Raw genomic sequence first — 22,993 nt, 5'->3', positions numbered from 1 at the left:
AAAAAAATGGACAATAAGGTAAATCTTTACTCTTGAACTGAATCTTGTCCAAGCATGCACCCCCAGTGTGTACTCTGCTGAAAACGCTGTTATTAACCGCTAAAGTTTGACCTCGTGGATTTCAAATTGTATTCATGATTACTGCCACCTACAGGATGGAGTGGAACAGCATTGACACTTCCTTGAAAAGGTTATATGATGATGTGATTTTTTTTCTCCCCACATAAACCAGGGGTTGGCCCTGCGATGAGGTGGTGACTTGTTCAGGGTGGACCCCGCCTTCTGCCCTGTGACCCCAAAAGGAAATAAGCGGTAGAAAATGGATGGGTGGATGGATAAACCAGGGGTGTCAAACTCATTTTAGCTCAGGGGCCACATAAAAAAAAATCTATTCACAACTTAAAAATAAAGACAAGTTCAGATTGTTTTCTTTGTTTAAAAATAGAACAAGCAGTATCTGAAAAGATACGAATCATAATATTGTTGTTTTTTTACACTTGGATGTTGCTGTTTTGCGTAGTCTATCTTCAATTGTCGTGATTTATCATTTGTGAATAAATGATGTGATAATGTTCATCAGTCAAATAGGTGAGTCTGGCAGAGTTTTAAAATGCTCTTATTGGTGTAAAATTTTAATCTATCAGAAGATGTAATAAATAGTAATCTCAAAATCCAATTAAAGGATGTTATTAATGTAATTTACTCATTTTCCTCAACTGGTGACCAGCATCATGTGGTTTATTCTGTACATATGTAGCATCATTTCCAACAAAATTTGAGAATTTGGACTCATTTAATGAATCACACATGAAGTTAGAAGAGGATACACGTTTTTTCATCATATTTATGTGCACCCATACAATGTGTCCCCAGTCCTTTATTTTAACCGGGCACATAGCTCCGCCCCCTCTGAAGTAACACGCACTTCTGCGGCAGGGGATACAAATAATTGCTATTGCGACATCCAGTGGACACATTTAGAAGAGCAGTTTCTTTCATTCAAAAATTTCAGATAATTTTTATACTTACCAAAATCATCTTGCGGGCCGGATAAAACCTGAAGTTTGACACTCCTGATATAAACCCTTTTTTGTGGTCTACATAACATGTATTGGTTTGTGCTTTGGTCAGCATTTTGCATGGATGGTATTTTACCCACCATCTAAAATCCATTTTTTAACTGTTTCTTTGGAAGTTAGTCTTATTTACATGCCAAAGTCCCCCCTAATCCAAGCCCCCCTTTGACTGTGTCCTAGCACTTCATTTGGAATCTACTGACCGATATAATTTAAAACTGTTGTCTACAACGGTGTTTTTCAACCACTATGAGATCATGTAATTTAACCTTATCAGGTTAAAAATATTTTTTGCAAACCAGTATTTAGAATCCGCAAATGTGCTATGGTTGAGTGTCAGTACTGTCTGGAGCTCGGCAGAATAAGCGTGTAATACTCTTCCATATCAGTAGGTGGCAGCAGGTAGCTAATTGCTTTGTAGATGTCGGGAACATGGTTTGTCGTGATCACAATATGCGGGTGGCAGGGGGCAGGTAAAAAGGTATCTAACACTTAAACCAAAAATAGAGAAAAGGCGAGTGCCGCTAAGAAAATGCATCGAAGCAAAACGAAACTAAACGTTAAAGTTAAAGTACCAATGATTGCCACACACACACTAGATGTGGCGAAATTATTCTCTGCATTTGACCCATCACCCTTGATCACCCCCTGGGAGGTGAGGGGAGCAGTGCGCAGCAGCGGTGTCGCGCCCAGGAATCATTTTTTGGTGATTTAACCCCCAATTCCAACCCTTAATGCTGAGTGCCAAACAGGGAGGTAAAGGGTCCTATTTTTATAGTCTTTGGTATGACTCGGCCGGGGTTTGAACTCACAATCTACCGATCTCAGGGCGGACACTCTAACCACTAGGCCACTGAGTAGCAAAACTAAACTGGCCCCAAAGTAAACAAAAGCAGAATGCTGGACGACAGCAAAGACTTACAGCGTGTGGAGCAGACAGCGTCCACAAAATGACTCGACAATCAACAATGTCCCCACAAAGAGGGATTGCGTCCGCACTACTTAAATAGCCTTGATTGCGAAAACAAAGCAGGCGCGGGGAATAGTGTCCAAGGAAGACATGAAACTGCTACAGGAAAATACCAACAAAAGAAGAAAAGCCACCAAAATAGGAGCGCAAGACAAGAACTAAAACACTACACACAGGAAAACAGCAAAAAACTCAAAATAAGTCATGGCGTGATGTGACAGGTGGTGACAATACACCTACTTTGAGACAAGAGCTATAGTGATGGTTTACATTTTATGGTTGGTTATGGTTTAAATTCATATCCAACAATTGCGAGAACGACTTTTTATTGTCAATATCGGCTACTGAGTTGAATTTTTCGGTGGTGTGCCTCAGGATTGAAAAACACTGCTCTACTTTGTACTATAACGGAATAAAAATGGCGGAGTGACGCAAAGCTCTTCAGTTCAAAACAATCTGACGGACGTACTCTGTGACACACTTCTCGTTCATGATGTTGGCCTTGAAGCCCAGCACGGCGAACACCACCAACGTGGCCAGGATGGACGTGACGAAGTTGATGAAGGAGACGAGCACCGCGTCAAAGTGACAGTTGTTGTCTATTTTGTTGTAGCTGGAGAAAGCTATGACCCCGCCAAAGCCCAGACCCAGGGCAAAGAACACCTGGGTGGCCGCTTCTCTCCACACCTGGGGCTCCAGCATCTTCTCCAGCTGGGTACGCATAAGCACAAATTGGATTATTCAAAAGTTTTTAAAAAGAAAAGTAGTTCCTCCGAGCGGACCTTTGGAGTGAACATATGATAGATTCCATCCACAGACCCCTTCAGCATCAAACCTCTGACCAGGAAGCAGAAGAGCACCACGTAGGGGAAAAGAGAGCTGAAGTACATCACCTGTGGACAGGAAGAAAAATATACAACATATGATATCTAATGTTCTCCTCTATTTTAATCAAAAAACTAGAACGGTATGGCATCAGAGGGTTGGTCTTAAACTGGATAAGAAGTTATTTAACGAACAGGAAACAATAAGTGAAGCTAGGCTGGGGGGTCGGCAACCAGCGGCCCTAGTGGCTCTCTGGAGCTTTTTCAAAAATGTATGAAAAATGGAAAAAGATGAGGGGAAAAAATATAAAATATATATTTTTTGTTTAAATATGGTTTCTGTTGGAGGACAAACATGACGCAAACCTCCCTAATTGTTATAAAGAACACTGTTTATAATAAACATGCTTCACTGATTCGAGTATTTGGCGGGCTCCGTTTTGTCCTACTAATTTTGGCGGTCCTTAAACTCACTGTAGTTTGTTTAAATGTATAACTTTCTCCGACTTTCTGGGACGTGTTTTATGGCACTTCTGATTCTGTCTTATTTTGTCCACCAAACTTTTAACGTTGTGCATGAATGCACAAAGGTGAGTTTTGATGATGTTATTGACTTGTGTGGAGGGCTAATCAGACATATTTGGCAAGCTAAACAATGCTAATGTGCTATTGAGGCTAGCTATATGTACATATTGCATCATTATGCCTCATTTGTAGATATATTTGAGGTCATTTAGTTTCCTTTAACCTCTTAATTCAATTTATATCTCATGACACACTATCTGCAGACTTCATGGCTGGCTCGCATCGTGGTCACTCCGTGATCACGTACGACCGCCAGACACTTCTGGATATGGACACATCGGGCCGTTTTGGACTGATAGACGCGGGCGTGCTAAACATGCTAACTAGCATGGGGATACGTCGGCGGCTACATCCAGCGGCCTGTGAAGCAGCGGAGTCTAGTGGCAGCGGGGGCCGTCTACGGAGCAGACGCCAGCGGTGTGATCGGAAACGCGGATGTCGAGCGGGGCTAAAAACAAAGCAGAAGGCTAATCCCCACAGAACACCACTTCCCTCCACCCTGAAGACGGATTTAAATAAGGGATGCGAGACTACTGGTCTGGGTAAGGAGTATGTTAAATTAGAACAAGTTTTTTCTGCTTTGAGTGTTTCAGAGTTGGACATGTGTTTTACTGAGGTGGCTAACTATGATGCGTGCAGTTTATCAAAGCAACAAACAACAATCGGAAAATCCCCGTTACTGAGGTGGCTAACCATGATGCGTGCAGTTTATCAAAGCAACAATCAAACAATCGGAACATTCCCGTCGTATCAATTCCTAGATATGGTCGTAATTATACTGAATGCACTGGGCATAATAAACACAACATTATTAATATTGCTACTACGGATAATTTGATCAAAAATTCCCTAAAACAGCCCACTACCTATAATATAGGTTTTTTAAACATAAGATCATTGTCTCCCAAAACGTTGTTAGTTAATGATATCATCAGAGACAACAATCTTAACGTCATCGGTCTCAGTGAAACCTGGCTTAAACCAAACGACTTTTTTGCGCTAAATGAGGCATGTCCTCCTAACTTTACACATGCGCATATTGCCCGTCCGCTTAAAAGGGGTGGGGGGGTCGCACTAATATACAACGAAAACTTTAACCTTAGTCCTAACATAAATAATAAATATAAATCGTTTGAGGTGCTTACTATGAGGTCTGTCACACCGCTGCCTCTACACCTGGCTGTTATCTACCGCCCCCCAGGGCCCTGTTCGGACTTTATCAATGAATTCTCAGAGTTCGTTGCTGATCTAGTGACACACGCCGATAATATAATCATAATGGGGGACTTTAATATCCATATGAATACCCCATCGGACCCACCGTGCGTAGCGCTCCAGACTATAATTGATAGCTGTGGTCTCACACAAATAATAAATGAACCCACGCATCGCAACGGTAATACGATAGACCTAGTGCTTGTCAAGGGTATCACCGCTTCCAAAGTTACGATACTCCCGTATACTAAAGTATTGTCCGATCATTACCTTATAAAATTCGAGGTTCAGACGCATGTTCGTCAAACTAATAATAATAATAACTGCTATAGCAGCCGCAACATTAATACGGCCACAACGACAGCTCTTGCTGACCTACTGCCCTCGGTAATGGCACCATTCCCAAAGTATGTGGGCTCTATTGATAACCTCACTAACAACTTTAACGACGCCCTGCGCGAAACCATTGATAACATAGCACCGCTAAAGTTAAAAAAGGCTCCAAAAAAGCGCACCCCGTGGTTTACAGAAGAAACTAGAGCTCAGAAATTATTATGCAGAAAGCTGGAACGCAAATGGCGCACGACTAAACTTGAGGTGCACCATCAAGCATTTAGTGATGGTTTAATAACTTATAAACGCATGCTTACCTTAGCTAAAGCTAATTATTACTCAAATCTCATCCACCGCAATAAAAACGATCCTAAATTTTTGTTTAGTACGGTAGCATCGCTAACCCAACAAGGGACTCCTTCCAGTAGCTCCACCCACTCAGCTGATGACTTTATGCAATTCTTTAGTAAGAAAATTGAAGTCATTAGAAAGGAGATTAAAGACAATGCGTCCCAGCTACAACGGGGTTCTATTAACACTGACACGATTGTATATACGGCGGATACTGCCCTCCAAAATAGTTTCTCTCGTTTTGAGGAAATAACATTAGAGGAATTGTTACAACGTGTAAATGGAATAAAACAAACAACATGTTTACTTGACCCTCTTCCAGGGAAACTGATCAAGGAGCTCTTTGTATTATTAGGTCCATCAGTGCTAAATATTATAAACTTATCACTTTCCTCGGGCACTGTTCCCCTAGCATTCAAAAAAGCGGTTATTCATCCTCTTCTTAAAAGACCTAACCTCGATCCTGACCTCATGGTAAACTACCGACCGGTGTCTCACCTTCCCTTTATTTCAAAAATCCTCGAAAAAATTGTTGCGGAGCAGTTAAATGAACACTTAGCGTCTAACAATCTATGTGAAACCTTTCAATCCGGTTTCAGGGCAAATCACTCGACGGAGACAGCCCTCGCAAAAATGACTAATGATCTATTGCTAACGATGGATTCTGATGCGTCATCTATGTTGCTGCTCCTCGATCTTAGCGCTGCTTTCGATACCGTCGATCATAATATTTTATTAGAACGTATCAAAACACGAATTGGTATGTCAGACTTAGCCCTGTCTTGGTTTAACTCTTATCTTACTGATAGGATGCAGTGTGTCTCCCATAACAATGTGACCTCGGACTACGTTAAGGTAACGTGTGGAGTTCCCCAGGGTTCGGTCCTTGGCCCTGCACTCTTCAGCATCTACATGCTGCCGCTAGGTGACATCATACGCAAATACGGTGTTAGCTTTCACTGTTATGCTGATGACACCCAACTCTACATGCCCCTAAAGCTGACCAACACGCCGGATTGTAGTCAGCTGGAGGCGTGTCTTAATGAAATTAAACAATGGATGTCCGCTAACTTTTTGCAACTCAACGCCAAAAAAACGGAAATGCTGATTATCGGTCCTGCTAGACACCGAACTCTATTTAATAATACAACTCTAACATTTGACAACCAAACAATTAAACAAGGCGACACGGTAAAGAATCTGGGTATTATCTTCGACCCAACTCTCTCCTTTGAGGCACACATTAAAAGCGTTACTAAAACGGCCTTCTTTCATCTCCGTAATATCGCTAAAATTCGCTCCATTCTGTCCACTAAAGACGCTGAGATCATTATCCATGCGTTTGTTACGTCTCGCCTCGACTACTGTAACGTATTATTTTCGGGTCTCCCCATGTCTAGCATTAAAAGATTACAGTTGGTACAAAATGCGGCTGCTAGACTTTTGACAAGAACAAGAAAGTTTGATCACATTACGCCTGTACTGGCTCACCTGCACTGGCTTCCTGTGCACTTAAGATGTGACTTTAAGGTTTTACTACTTACGTATAAAATACTACACGGTCTAGCTCCATCCTATCTTGCCGATTGTATTGTACCATATGTCCCGGCAAGAAATCTGCGTTCAAAGGACTCCGGCTTGTTAGTGATTCCCAAAGCCCAAAAAAAGTCTGCGGGCTATAGAGCGTTTTCCGTTCGGGCTCCAGTACTCTGGAATGCCCTCCCGGTAACAGTTCGAGATGCCACCTCAGTAGAAGCATTTAAGTCTCACCTTAAAACTCATTTGTATACTGTAGCCTTTAAATAGACTCCCTTTTTAGACCAGTTGATCTGCTGTTTCTTTTCTTTTTCTTCTATGTCCCACTCTCCCCTGTGGAGGGGGTCCGGTCCGATCCGGTGGCCATGTACTGCTTGCCTGTGTATCGGCTGGGGACATCTCTGCGCTGCTGATCCGCCTCGACATCTCTGCGCTGCTGATCCGCCTCCGCTTGGGATGGTTTCCTGCTGGCTCCGCTGTGAACGGGACTCTAGCTGCTGAGTTGGACCCGCTTTGGACTGGACTCTCGCGACTATGTTGGATCCATTGTGGATTGAACTTTCACAGTATCATGTTAGACCCGCTCGACATCCATTGCTTTCCTCCTCTCTAAGGTTCTCATAATCATTATTGTCACAGACGTCCCACTGGATCATTATTGTCACCGATGTCCCACTGGGTGTGAGTTTTCTTTGCCCTTATGTGGGCCTACCGAGGATGTCGTGGTGGTTTGTGCAGCCCTTTGAGACACTAGTGATTTAGGGCTATATAAGTAAACATTGATTGATTGATTGATTGATCTGTATGTAAAATGGCTTTTAATTTTTTGCGACTCCAGACAGATTTGTTTTTGTATTTTATGTCCAATGTGCCTCTTTCAACCTTTTGGGTTGCCGACGCCTGAGCAAAGCTAACACAAGTCTACAAGGTTAAATATATCCCGTGGTGTACCCCAGGGATCAATACTAGGACCAAAATGATGAAATCTCTATATAAATGACATTTGTAAAGTGACAAAAGATTTAACGTAAGTATTATTTGCGGATGATACAACATATTTTTTCAGGAGAGAACACAGAAGACAATACAAATAATAACGGAAGAAATTAACAAATTAAAAACATGGTTTGACAAAAACAGACTATCTTTGAATCTCAGTTAAACTAAAATAATGTTATTGGGTAACAGTAGAAGCGAAAGTCAAACACAAATAGACGGAATAGAAAAGAAAGAGTTAATGAAACCAAATTTGTAGGTATAATGATTGATAAAAAATTTAACTGGAAATCCAATATACGACATAAAGTAGCAAGAAACACGTCGAAAATGAATGAAGCAAAACATGTTCTCGACCAAAAATCACTTCATATTCTCTACTGCTCGCTAGTGTTATCATATCTGAGTTATAACTACAAAAGTACACTTCATTCCCTAACGGTGTTACAAAAAAGATCAGTTAAAAGAATGAATAATGTTGGATATAGAGAACATTCAAACCCTTTATTTATTGAATCAAAAATACTGAAATTCCACGACATAGTAAATCTGCAAACAGCTAAAATGATGCGCAAAGCAAATCTATAACCTGCTACTCAAGAACATACAACAATTCTTCTCAACAAAAGAGGAAGAATATAACCTTATAGAAAAATGTGACTTAAAACATTTGTTTTAAATTACATTTTAGTAGACCTTCAGTATATCAGTATGTGGAAATAAAATATGGAATGGATTAACTAAATAAATCAAACTATGTACTAAAATTATCCACTTCAAGAAACTCTTCAAACTTAAAGTGTTCACAAAGTAAAAGAAGAAGAACCATGCATAAACATTCTGAATTTATTCCATCCATCCATTCATTTTCAAGATAATCTTACTCATCTCACTATATGAAATATAACTTACTTCACCAAGTATTATTTATAGAGATGTCCGATAATGGCTTTTTTGCTGATATCCGATATTTCGATATTGTCAAACTCTTAATTATTGATTCCGATATCAACCAATACCGATACATACAGTGGTGGAATTAACACATTATTATGCCTAATTTTGTTCTGATGCCCAGCTGGATGCATTAAACAATGTAACAAGGTTTTCCAAAATAAATCAACTCAAGTTATGGAAAAAAATGCCAACAAGGCACTGCCATATTTATTATTGAAGTCACAAAGTGCATTATTTTTTTTTAACATGCCTCAAAACAGCAGCTAGGAATTTGGGACATGCTCTCCCTGAGAGAGCATGAGGAGGTTGAGGTGTGGGGGGGTTGAGGTTGGGGTGTATATTGTAGCGTCCCGGAAGAGTTAGTGCTGCAAGGGGTTCTGGGTATTTGTTCTGTTGTGTTTATGTTGTGTTACGGTGTAGATGTTCTCCCAAAATGTGTTGGTCATTCTTGTTTGGTGTGGGTTCACAGTGTGGCGCATATTTGTAACAGTGTTAAAGTTGTTTAAACGGCCATCCTCAGTGCGACCTGTATGGCTGTTGACCAACTATGCTTTGCATTATCTTGTGTGTGTGAAAAGCCGTAGATATCATGTAAATGGGCCGATATGCAAAGGCAGTGCTTTTAAGGTTCATTGGCGCTCTGTACTTCTCCCTACGTCCGTGTACACAGCTGCGTTTTAAAAATTCATACATTTTTCTATTTAAAATGGATACTGATAATTTTGAAACAGATATAGATAATTCCAGATATTACATTTTAAAGAATTTATCGGCCGATAATATCGACAGCCTGATATTATCGGACATCCCTAATTATTTATTTGTTTATTTTTATTGTTATTACTTATGGAGTATATTGTGAATAAAATGAGAGCAGGAAGTGAACAAAAGTTTTAGCAACTGCTATGGAAAGCAAAAGCAGTAGGATTAAATAAGATCTGCTTCTTCCTACTTCTTTTTCAACATGTTGAATAGACAAACTGGAAATTGTGGTGTATCATGTTGTATGCAGGCATGTTCCACATAAACTCAAACTAAAAATCCTGGCAATTACCTTCCCAGAAGATGCGATGCCTCTAATGACGGCCAAACACACGATAATCCACGCCGCCAGCAAAGATAACGTCATTTGAACGTTGAGGCCGCCGCTCTCTGCGATGGTGCTGGTCGTGTTCAGCGTCTGGCGGTACCAGAAGTAAGTCGTGGCTGAACTCTTCTCACACTCAGGCTCCACGACTGCACAGAATGACCACAAGACATACATTTATCGTATAGAGAAGTGGTTCACCAAGTACCACCTCAGAAAACACCATGATTACCAACAATGAAATACAGTAGCATAGTAGGCCTAAATATTCATTAAAACAAGGCAGAGGTTTTAATAAACAAGAATATTTTTGATCTTTTTGGCCACTGTGACAGTGCACACAGTTTGAACAGTGACACTGTTTAAATATTTAATTAAGAGCTTCTTTGGCACACCACTAGATGGAGCCAGCGTAGCACTCGCGCAGGGGTATCAAACTCATTTTAGCTGAGAAACAAATCTGTGCACACACCGCCCGGACTATTAAAATCATGGCATTAAAACTAAAAAAATAAAGACAACTTCAGATTGATTTTTTTTTATCTTACTTTGGCCAAAAATAGAACAAACACATTCTGAAAATTTCACAATAAAAATATAGAAAAAAATACCGGCAGCGGTAAAGTTTAGATCCATGAAGGAAAGAAGAAAGTGAAGGAATGTTTATAACTGGATACATTTACATTTGCATACAAATGTATTTTCGGTTGTATTATTTTTTTAATGAATTAAGTGTGGTTGGAGTGTCCGCCCTGAGATCGGTAGGTCGTGAGTTCAATCCCCGGCCGAGTCTTACCAAAGACTATAAAAGGCACTTGGCACTCAGCATCAAGGGTTGGAATTGGGGGTTAAATCACCAAAATGATTCCCAGGTGGGGCCACCGCTGCTGCTCACTGCTCCCCTCACCTCCCAGGAGGTGATCAAGGGTGATGGGTCAAATGCAGAGGATAATATCACCACACCTAGTGTGTGTGTGACAATCAGTGGTACTTTAACTTTTAACTTAACGTTCATGACAACCTTTTTCCAAAACACAATATAGTACGCGAGATATGTCAGGATAATGCATACTGTTAGAATAATTGTTTTTAAGTTGTCACAAAAACTTTGAACGCCCGACAAGAAGCAAAAACATGTCTTTGAACCTACCAAGAAGAAAGCTTGTAAAACTCCACTCTGTAAGGGGGGAAGCAACATGAAGGTGTTTCTGTTTCTTTCATGTATTGTAATCAACAGAATGATATTGTTTTAACCCAAGAACTACAAATAGGAGAGAAGGCAGGATCTGCCCAGGTTCCAGACGACCTCGTTTTGAACTGTTTTACGACCTCTTTTTGAACTTTTTTACGAACTTCTTCTTTAAACTGTTTACCACCCAGTCCCTTTGGAAACAGCTGTTGACATGTTGTCAGGGAAAGTCCAAATAAAGGAGGAGGCGTGCAATTGTTTGCCAGAGCGTGCTGGAAACTGTACAAGAGTACAGACCAGACAGTTCTCCTCAAATTGAGCCAAATTTAATTATGTCCCTGTTTGATTATTTGCTTCTTGTCCTGTTTAATAGATGTCATCAGTGATTGAACCTGACACATACATTTATCATTTGTTTTCATTTTTCACTTTTCGCCTACAAAAAAGTGGGACCTTGGGACCCCATTTTGAAAATTCCTATGGGCCAACACTGATGGAGTATTGATGCGTGCAAAACAGGCCTGCGGGCCGGTGATAATACTAATCAAATATCCTCATGGGGACCATAGATAATTCATTTGCGGGCTGAACCTGGCCCGCGGGCCTTGACTTTGACCTATAGCCACTAGTGGTACATGTACCACAGTTTGTGAATCCCTAGTATAGAAGAAGCACTGGACACAACATTAGATACACCTGCACTTCCAAAATAAATTTGGTCTAGGGCCCCAATTTAACCTGGGTTTAGAAGGGACGCTATAAAGTAAAAGGGTAATGGTAACCATTGAACAGGAAATCGAGTAAATGCAATGTAGGAAGTGGCCTACTCTACTCTACATCGCTGTCCCTCTTGGATGATGACATTATCTACATCGACATTATCTAGTAAATCTAAACCCACTCGCTCTCATACAGAGACCCTTTTTTTTATTTATTATTTTAGCCCACATTGTTACTCACTAGCAAGAGTCCCATTCTTTCTGATGGGACAGTCGCTCCATGGCAGAGGATACTGGAAGGACTGGAAGAAGTAGAAGATACTCCAGCCTATAATCACGTTGTAGTAGAGACCCACAAAGCCACACACCTGCATGGACAGACACAATTATTGACATTATACCATTTTATACCGCTTGTCCCTCTCGGGGTCGCGGAGGTGGCTGGAGCCTATCCCAGTTGCAGGGAAGGCTACACTCTGGCAGGGCCAACACAGATACAACATTTACACTTACATTCACACACTAAGGCAGTCTTTTTCAACCACTGTACCGCGGCACACTAGTGTGCTCTGAGATACAGTCTGGTGTGCCGTGAGAGATTATGTAATTTCACCCAATTGGGTTAAAAATATTTTTTTTCACACCAGTAATCATAATTTGCAATTAATGTACCGTTGTTGAGTGTCTGTACAGCGCAGGGAGCTAATTGCTTTGTAGATGTCGGGAACACGTCGTGTGAGACGACGATGGTTTATCATGATCAAAACATGTGGGAGGCAGCGTGCAAGTAAGTGGTATCTAAGGCTTAAAGCAAAAATAAACAAAAGGGAAGTGACGCTAAAAAAATGCATTGAAGCTTGGGGATGGCTATGCAGAAAGAAACTAAAACTGAACCGGCTGGAAAGTAAACAAAAACAGAATGCTGGACGACAGCAAAGACTTCCAGCGTGTGGAGCAGATGGCGTCCACAAAGTACATTTGTACATGACATGACAATTAACGACAAAATAGGAGCGCAAAACAAGAACTAAAACACTACACACAAGTAAACACCAAAAAAGTCAAAATAAGTCCCATGGTGATGTGACAGGTGGTGACAGTACCCCTACTTTGAGACAAGAGCTATATTGATGCATGCTTGGTTATGGTTTGAATTCATATGCAACAATTGCGAGAACGACTTTAATTTGTTAACATTTTCTGGTGGTGGTGTGCTTTGAGATTTTTTTTCAATGAAAAGAATGTGCCTTGGCTCAGAAAAGGTTGAACAACACTGCACAGTGCTTAGTGATCCCCAGGTGCATGTCTTTTGAGGTGGGAGGAAGCCGGAGTACCCGGAGGGAACCCATGCAGTCACGGGGAGAACATGCAAAATTCACACAGAAAGACCATAAATGTATAAAAAATATTTTCCATTTAAATAATGATAGATATTATATTGGCATTGTATTGATCCGCACAAGGAGAAGGACACGTCAATGAATGAAGCTGCGAGTCGTGCAGGACATTCTGAGGCTACATCAGGTTGGAGGAAGGCATGAATAATTGAAATAATCTTTTTTTAACTGAGATACGCTCAGATATTTTTAGCAACTTCACAGAGGCTCCCTTGTCAATACTGTACCTCCGGTGTACTCACGAGGCGGAGGGGTGTTGTTGTGGTTATGCGTCTGAGGAGATCATGTGACCTCTGCCTTCCATACAAGCCTTTATCAATATGTTCATCTAAGCACCAACAAGGGAGATCTAAAATCCTACTTTATCATTATTGTGCAATTGATATTTACAGATCGTGTAGACTTTGTTGGTGGGATGGGAGCATTGTTTTATGGCTTATGCATAGTTGTGAGTTATTAATTGCTTTTGTTGTGCACAGAAGCATATTTAGTGACGAAAGTGGTTGTTTATGCGTCAGGATTTGATAAAATGTGGTTCAGAGGAAACTGTAAGTTAAAGTAACTCTGTAAAAAAGGGCGGGGATTAAAAAAGTTTAAACTTTTTTCCATTACCCTTTTGAGATATATTTAATTTGATTTTCTTAACTCAATTTTATTTTCTTTTTTTGTGAAATAATTATATTGCCTTTGAGCACAAGACTGTTCAATGGAGATATGTATGTATACCGTATTTCCTTGAATTGCCATCGGGGCGCTAATTAATTTAAAACCTCTTCACTCCTGCGCTTACCAAAGGCATGCGGTAAAAGTAAACATGCGCTAATTATTTTAAAACCTCTTCTCACTCCGGCACTTACCAAAGGTATGCAGTAAAAATTTGAGTGTGATGTAAGCTTGGACCTTAAATCATACTGAATAGCTCTTAATCTACTTGTCTTTATGCGATTTCAAATGACCGGTATTGAAATCAGCCTTCTCCATTTTAAAAATGATGACAGGGGAAGTGTCACTCGTGACGTCACGAGTTTATCCAGGCGGTAATACTAAGCATGCACTAATTATTTTGGGAAGCGAGTTTGACCCGACAGTAATTCAAGCAGGCGCATACCATATGCCCTGCGGAAATTCAAGGAAATACGGTATTTTGTACTACATGTATGATGTGGAGCTGACTATGACTTACTCAATAAACAATAAACAACGATATAAGGCGGGGGTCAGCAACCTGCGGCTTTAGAGCCGCATTCGGCTCTTTAGTGCCGCTCTAGTGGGTCCCTGGAGCTTTTTCAAAAATGTATAAACCAGGGGTGTCAAACTCAAATACACAGTGGGCCAAAATTTAAAACCGAACAAAGCCGCGGGCCGAGGTTGAACAAATTAACCTTTTAATAGGGACCCAAACAAGTTTTGCATTGAATATTGAACAAGCAAGGCTTATATAACTTTATAGTGACAAGCAAAATCGAGTTTCAAATAATAATAATAATTAAAAAATATCAACGGCATATCAAATAAAATTTAAATAAAAATTGAATGCCCCTTTTCGGCAGTGGGGTTGAGGTGGACAGGGTTTGGTGATAGCGGGGGGTGTATATTGTAGCGTCCCGGAAGAGTTAGTGCTGAAAGGCGTTCTGGGTATTTGTTCTGTTGTGTTTATGTTGGTTACGGTGTAGATGTTCTCCCGAAATGTGTCATTCTTGTTTGGTGTGGGTTCACAGTGTGGCGCATATTTGTAACAGCGTTAAAGTTATTTATACGGCCACCCTCAGTATGACCTTTATGGCTGTTGACCAAGTATGCATTGCATTCACTTGTGTGTGTGTGTAAGCCGCATATATTATGTGACTGGGCCGGCACGCTGTTTGTATAGAGGAAAAGCGGACATGGAGACAGGTTGTAGAGAACGCCAAAGGCAGTGCCTTTAAAGCCCACCCCAAATATTGTTGTCCAAGATGAAATTCGGGAGGGGCACTGAACTTCGGGAGTCTCCCGGGAAAATCGAGAGGGTTGGCAAGTAAGAGTCTTAGCGGTGAACGCGGTGTTACAGCGGCGGGCCAGCTCTAATGTTAATTTGATATTGCCTCAAGGGCCAAGTGAAATTACACGGCGGGCCAAACTTGGCCCACGGGCCAGAGTTTGGCACCCATGGTATAAACATAGAAAAAGATGTGGGGAATTTTTTTTTTTTTTTTTTTTTTTAAATAGGGTTTCTGTAGGAAAACCACATGACACAAACCTCCCTAATTGTTAGAAATCCCACTTTGTATTAAACATGATTCCCTAATGTGAATATTTGGGGACCGCCTTTTTGTCCTACTAATTTTGGTGGTCCTTGTACTCACCGTAGTTTGTTTACTGTACATGTATAACTTTCTTCAACGATGCCAGAGAAAGACATATTTTATGCCACACCATCTTTGTCTCGTTTTGTCCACCAAACTTGTTATACTGTGTGTGAATGCACATAAGTAAACTTTGTTGATGTTAGTGACATGTGTGGAGTGCTTATCAAGCATATTTGGTCAGTGCATGACTGCGAGCTAATCGATGCTAAAATCCTATTTAGGCTGGCTTTATGTACGTATTGCATCTTATGTCTCACTTGTAGATATATTTGAGCTCATTTAATTTCCTATGTCCTCTGTGTATTAAATTTATATTTGCATGTCTCATGACACATTATCTGGATGCAATATTGGCTGCATGTCTGAAAGTTGTTTGTGTGCCATGTGGATTCCAGACCACAGCAAACGTAACCCAGCTTGCATAGATTGTTATCAATCCTTTCGAAGAAGACAGTTCGCCCTCTCCTTTAACTTAGACACATCTATATCTTTGGCCATTCTAAACCAGTCATTTAGAGGAGTTATCTCACCCCCTTAGAAGCCCCCCTTTTACTAATGTTTTCCAATGTTGTAAAAATGGGTAGAAAAAATATTACATTTTAACATTTTTGTCGACGAAGATTTGTGTCAGCCTGCGACACTTGGTCGTTTTGATAGTAGGCAGATATAGCTAATACAGACACTTATATCACGTGTTGACTTCATTAGAACACTTATAGAAGGCTTTTAATTTTTTGCAGCTCCAGACAGATTTATTTTTGTATTTTTGGTCCAATATGGCTCTTTCAACATTTTGAGTTGCCGACCCCTGGTATAAGGTGATAGAAATGTGTGTGTGTGGGGGGGAGTTTAGGTAAATATTGTGATCATACATTGACAAGATAATAACAATTAAAACAAATACAAGTAGCACGGTGGAACAGGGGTTAGTGCATGTGCCTCACAATATGAAGGTCCTGAGTTCAATCCCGGGCTCAGGATCTTTCTGTGTGGAGTTTGCATGTTCTCCCCGTGACTGTGTGGGTTCCTTCCGGGTACTCCGGCTTCCTCCCACCGCCAGAAACATGCACCTGGGGATAGGTTGATTGGCAAAACTAAATTGGCCCTAGTGCAGGGGTCGGAAACCCTTACCACTCAAAGAGCCATTTTGACCCGTTTCACAAATTAAAGAAGACAATGGGAGCCGCAATCATTCTCGCGAATATCCGCTGGTGGTCACCCATATAACAGTAATAAGGGCGTGGCATGAAGCCATTGCCTTTGACGCCTTCTACAACATGTACAGACAGCTTGCCAGTCCAGTAACATGTTGTATGTAGCTTCCACAGATACACATACACGACTGCAAGGCATACTGGGTGACAGAGAGTACACTGAAGGTTGTGATATAAACAATTTCAACACTCTTACCAATATGCACCACACTATCAACCCACACCAAACAAGAATGACAATCACATTTCTGAAGAACATCCGCACTGTAACACATTATAAACGCAACACAACAATTACCCAGAATGGTATGCATCCATGACTCTTTCAGGCTATATTATACACCCCGCTAGCACCAAAACCCGCTCCCCGACTCCCTTCCGTGCGTTGGTTGAGGTGGGCGGGGGTGTATATTATAGTCAGGAATAGTCATGGATGCAAAGGATTCTGGGTATTTGTTGTGTTGCGTTTATGTTGTGTTACTGTGTGGATGTTCTCCTGAAATGTGTTTGTCATTCTTGTTTGGTGTGGGTTCACAGTGTGGTGCATATTAGTAAGAGTGTTAAAGTTATTTATATCACAACCTTCGGTCTATGCCGTGTCATCCAGTATGCCTTGCAGTCGTGTACGTGTATCTGTGGAAGCCACATACAACATGTTACTGGACTGGCAAGCTGTCTGTACATGTTGTAGAAGGCGTTAAAGGCAATGGCTTCATGGCACGCCCTTATTACTGTTATATGGGTGACCACCAGCGGTTATTTGCGAGAATGGTTGCGGCTCCCATTGACTTCTTTATTTTGTGAAACGCGTCAAAATGTAGAGGGCGCTAAAAGTAAAGCCATCACGGCACGCCCTCAATTTTGTTGTCCAAGTGAAAATCGAAGAATGTTGACCCTGGGTGATGTCCGGAAGAGGCTCCAAGAACTGGAATCCCCCCTTAACAATCGGGGGGGGGGTCGGCGATCATGCAGCTGAGCCACATCAGAGTGGCCAAAGAGCCGCATGCGGCTCCGGAGCCGCGGGTTGCCGACCCCTGCCCTAGTGTGTGAATGTGAGTGTGAATGTTGTCTGTCAATCTGTGTTGGCCCTGTGATGAGGTGGCGACCTGTCCAGGGTGTACCCCGCCTTCCGCCCGAATGCAGCTGAGATAGGCTCCAGCACTCCCCGCGACCCCACAAGGGACAAGTGGTAGAAAATGGATGGATGGACAAGTTAAATGAAAAATATTTAAAACTAATAGTGATAAAGTAACAACAATAGTAAAAGCAATAAAAAAAATTAGATAAAATCGAATACGCCTCAAATCACAAATTTTTGTGGGGAAAAAACTTTCATTTCAAAAAAAAGTTTTTAGAGTTCAGTGAAACCTCAAAAGTCAAAAGAAAAGTGTGACGATTACCAAAGAAGTGGAAATTGTTCAGTACAATATTACAAAACACCACTATGTTGAAGTGCTGCTGTTTAAGCACCATATTGATCATTTGTCATTTGTAATCATAGTAAGTCATTTTGCTTCATTTCAGTTTTATCAAACAATGCGCTGACTTTATTTTTACACTTGACTGTGAAAGGGGAAATGCCATTTTTTGAAAAAAAATGTTGCTTATTATTCACAATCATTGAGAGAGACTGGAACACATGTTTTTTTTTCATTCTAACATTCTAACTGGCTCGCAATGCAGCTAATAGGAGCCTATTCTGCCTTTAAATCACTCTAAAAATGCATCCAAAAACTGCTAACAATACTTCATTAACGCCCCTTAACCTGTATAATAACCAAACTGTAGCGGCATTGTAAGAGTAAAACTGAGGAACTATTTTTCTAGCGCTGTAACACATCGCCTTGCGACAGCTTTAGTCGTAAGCGAGCTGAATGGCTCTTGACTTTGTAATGCTCAACACAATGTGATAGGACACCAATCTTACTGACTGAAAAACATGAACAATCATGTTTCTGTCTCTGTAAAGTATTACACCACATTTCATGTTGTGTTTGTACACAACTACAAGCCCCGTTTCCATGTGAGTTGGGAAATTGTTAGATGTAAGTATAAACGGAATACATCCATCCATCCATCCATCATCTTCCGCTTATCCGAGGTCGGGTCGCGGGGGCAACAGCCTAAGCAGGGAAACCCAGACTTCCCTCTCCCCAGCCACTTTGTCTAGCTCTTCCCGGGGGATCCCGAGGCGTTCCCAGGGCAGCCGGGAGACATACTCTTCCCAACGTGTCCTGGGTCTTCCCCGTGGCCTCCTACCGGTTGGACGTGCCCAAAACACCTCCCTAGGGAGGCGTTCGGGTGGCATCCTGACCACCTCATCTGGCTCCTCTCCATGTGGAGGAGCAGCGGCTTTACTTTGAGTTCCTCCCGGATGGCAGAGCTTCTCACCCTATCTCTAAGGGAGAGCCCCGCCACACGGCGGAGGAAACTCATTTCGGCCGCTTGTACCCGTGATCTTATCCTTTCGGTCATGACCCAAAGCTCATGACCATAGGTGAGGATGGGAACGTAGATCGACCGGTAAATTGAGAGCTTTGCCTTCCGGCTCAGCTCCTTTTTCACCACAACGGATCGGTACAACGTCCGCATTACTGAAGACGCCGCACCGATCCGCCTGTCGATCTCACGATCCACTCTTCCCTCACTCGTGAACAAGACTCCTAGGTACTTGAACTCCTCCACTTGGGGCAGGGTCTCCTCTCCAACTCGGAGATGGCACTCCACCCTTTTCCGGGCGAGAACCATGGACTCGGACTTGGAGGTGCTGATTCTCATTCCGGTCGCTTCACACTCGGCTGCGAACCGATCCAGCGAGAGCTGAAGATCCCGGTCAGATGAAGCCATCAGGACCACATCATCTGCAAAAAGCAGAGACCTAATCCTGCGGTTACCAAACTGGAACCCCTCAACGGCTTGACTGCGCCTAGAAATTTTGTCCATAAAAGTTATGAACAGAATCGGTGACAAAGGACAGCCTTGGCGGAGTCCAACCCTCACTGGAAATGTGTTCGACTTACTCCCGGCAATGCGAACCAAGCTCTGGCACTGATCGTACAGGGAGCGGACCACCACAATAAGACAGTCCGATACCCCATACTCTCTGAGCACTCCCCACAGGACTTCCCGAGGGACACGGTCGAATGCCTTCTCCAAGTCCACAAAGCACATGTAGACTGGTTGGGCAAACTCCCATGCACCCTCAAGAACCCTGCCGAGAGTATAGAGCTGGTCCACAGTTCCACGACCAGGACGAAAACCACACTGTTCCTCCTGAATCCGAGGTTCGACTATCCGACGTAGCCTCCTCTCCAGTACACCTGATTAAACCTTACCGGGAAGGCTGAGGAGTGTGATCCCACGATAGTTGGAACACACCCTCCGGTCCCCCTTCTTAAAGAGAGGAACCATCACCCCGGTCTGCCACTCCAGAGGTACTGCCCCCGATGTCCACGCGATGCTGCAAAGTCTTGTCAACCAAGACAGCCCCACAGCATCCAGAGCCTTAAGGAACTCCGGGCGGATCTCGTCCACCCCTGGGGCCTTGCCCCCGAGGAGCTTTTTAACTACCTCAGCGACCTCAGCCCCAGAAATAGGAGAGTCCACCACAGATTCCCCAGGCACTGCTTCCTCATAGGAAGACGTGTTGGTGGGATTGAGGAGGTCTTCGAAGTATTCCTCCCACCTATCCACAACATCCGCAGTCGAGGTCAGCAGAACACCATCCGCACCATACACGGTGTTGATAGTGCACTGCTTCCCCTTCCTGAGGCGGCGGACGGTGGTCCAGAATCGCTTCGAAGCCGTCCGGAAGTCGTTTTCCATGGCTTCCCCGAACTCTTCCCATGTCCGAGTTTTTGCCTCCGCGACCGCTGAAGCTGCACACCGCTTGGCCTGTCGGTACCTGTCCACTGCCTCCGGAGTCCCATGAGCCAAAAGGACCCGATAGGACTCCTTCTTCAGCTTGATGGCATCCCTCACCGCTGGTGTCCACCAAGGGGTTTTAGGATTGCCGCCCCGACAGCTCCGATCTGCCGCCTCGACAATAGAGGTGCGGAACATGGTCCACTCGGACTCAATGTCCAGCACCTCCCTCGTGACATGTTCAAAGTTCTTCCGGAGGTGGGAATTGAAACTTTGTCTGACAGGAGACTCTGCCAGACGTTCCCAGCAGACCCTCACAATGCGTTTGGGCCTCCCAGGTCTGTCCGGCATCCTCCCCCACCATCGCAGCCAACTCACCACCAGGTGGTGATCGGTAGAAAGCTCCGCCCCTCTCTTCACCCGAGTGTCCAAAACATGAGGCCGCAAATCCGATGACACAACTACAAAGTCGATCATGGAACCGCGGCCTAGGGTGTCCTAGTGCCAAGTGCACATATCGACACCCTTATGTTTGAACATGGTGTTTGTTATGGACAAACTGTGAGGAGCACAAAAGTCCAATAACAAAACACCACTCGCGTTCAGATCTGGGCGGCCATTCTTCCCAATCACGCCTCTCCAGGTTTCACTGTCGTTGCCAACGTGAGCGTTGAAGTCTCCCAGTAGGACAAGGGAATCACCCGGGGGAGCACTTTCCAGTACTCCCTCGAGTGTTCCCAAAAAGGGTGGGTACTCTGAACTGCTGTTTGGTGCATAAGCACAAACAACAGTCAGGACCCGTCCCCCCACCCGAAGGCGGAGGGAGGCTACCCTTTCGTCCACCGGGTTGAACTCCAACGTGCAGGCTTTGAGCCAGGGGGAAACAAGAATTGCCACCCCAGCCCGTCGCCTCTCACTGCCGGCAACGCCAGAGTGGAAGAGGGTCCAATCCCTCTCGAGAGGAGTGGTTCCAGAGCCCTTGCTGTGCGTCGAAGTGAGTCCGACTATATCCAGCCGGAATTTCTCGACTTCGCGCACTAGCTCAGGCTCTTTCCCCCCCAGTGACGTGACGTTCCACGTCCCAAGAGCTAGCTTCTGTAGCCGAGGATCGGACCGCCAAGTGCCCTGCCTTCGGCTGTCGCCCAGCTCACAATGCACCCGACCTCTATGGCCCCTGCTATGGGTGGTGAGCCCATTGGAGGGGTGACCCACGTTGCCTCTTCGGGCTGTGCCCGGCCGGGCCCCATGGGAACAGGCCCGGCCACCAGGCGCTCGCCATCGTGCCCCACCTCCGGGCCTGGCTCCAGAGGGGGGCCCCGGTGACCCGCGTCCGGGCGAGGGAAATCTGGGTCCATGGTTTTTCATCTTCATAAAGGTCTTCGAGCTGCTCTTTGTCTGATCCCTCACCTAGAACCTGTTTGCCTTGGGAGACCCTACCAGGGGGCTTTATGCCCCCGGACAACATAGCTCCTAGGATCATTGGGACACGCAAACTCCTCTACCACGATAAAGTTGCAGCTCAAACGGAATACATTGATTTGCAAATCATTTTCAACCCATATCCAGTTGAATATGCTAACAAGGCAAAATATTTAATGCTCAAACTGATAAACATTTCTTTTTTTGAAAATAATCATTAACCTTAGAATTTGATGCCAGCAACACGTGACAAAGAAGATGGGAAAGGTGGCAATAAATACTGATTAAGTTGAGGAATGCTCATCAAATACTTATTTGGAACATCCCACAGGTATGCGGGCTAATTGGGAACAGGTGGGTTCCATGATTGGGTATGAAAACAGCTTCCCAAAAAAATGCTCAGTCTTTCACAAGAAAGGATGGAGCGAGGTACACCCCTTTGTCCGCAACTACGTGAGCAAATAGTCAAACAGTTTAAGAACAACGTTTCTCAAAGTGCAATTGCAAGAAATTTAGGGATTTCAACATCTACGGTCCATAATATCATCAAAAGGTCCAGAGAATCTGGAGAAATACCTCCACGTAAGCGGCATGGCCGAAAACCAACATTGAATGACCGTGACCTTCGATCCCTCAGTCAGCACTGTATCAAAAACCGACATCAATCTCTAAAGGATATCACCACATGGGCTCAGGAACACTTCAGAAAACCACTGTCACTAAATACAGTTGGTTGCTACATCTGTAAGTGAAAGTTAAAGCTCTACTATGCAAAGTGAAAGCCATTAATCAACAACATCCAGAAACGCCGTCGGCTTCTCTGGGCCTGAGATCATCTATGATGGACTGATGCAAAGTCTAAAAGTGTTCTGTTGTCTGACAAGTCCACATTTCAAATTGTTTTTGGAATTATTCG

The 22,993-nt window shown here is 43.2% G+C and overlaps 1 protein-coding gene across 4 annotated transcripts in view; it reads right to left on the bottom strand.

Annotated features, from left to right (window-relative positions):
• LOC133534883 (sodium-dependent neutral amino acid transporter SLC6A17-like) overlaps positions 1-22,993 on the bottom strand; it is a 66,015-nt gene that overhangs the window by 10,375 nt on the left and 32,647 nt on the right. For all 4 annotated transcript variants that reach the window (XM_061874190.1, XM_061874192.1, XM_061874191.1 and 1 more), the window contains exons 4-7: positions 12,080-12,206; positions 9,898-10,079; positions 2,829-2,939; positions 2,516-2,757 (exon numbers count right to left, since the gene is read on the bottom strand). In XM_061874190.1, coding sequence (XP_061730174.1) covers positions 2,516-2,757; positions 2,829-2,939; positions 9,898-10,079; positions 12,080-12,206 — 662 coding nt within the window. The remainder of the gene's footprint in view (positions 1-2,515; positions 2,758-2,828; positions 2,940-9,897; positions 10,080-12,079; positions 12,207-22,993) is intronic.

Source organism: Nerophis ophidion, linkage group LG16 (genome assembly GCF_033978795.1).
Source record: "Nerophis ophidion isolate RoL-2023_Sa linkage group LG16, RoL_Noph_v1.0, whole genome shotgun sequence".
In the NCBI taxonomy this organism is placed as follows: Eukaryota; Metazoa; Chordata; class Actinopteri; order Syngnathiformes; family Syngnathidae; genus Nerophis; species Nerophis ophidion.
This window is presented reverse-complemented; position numbering and strand designations above follow the sequence as displayed.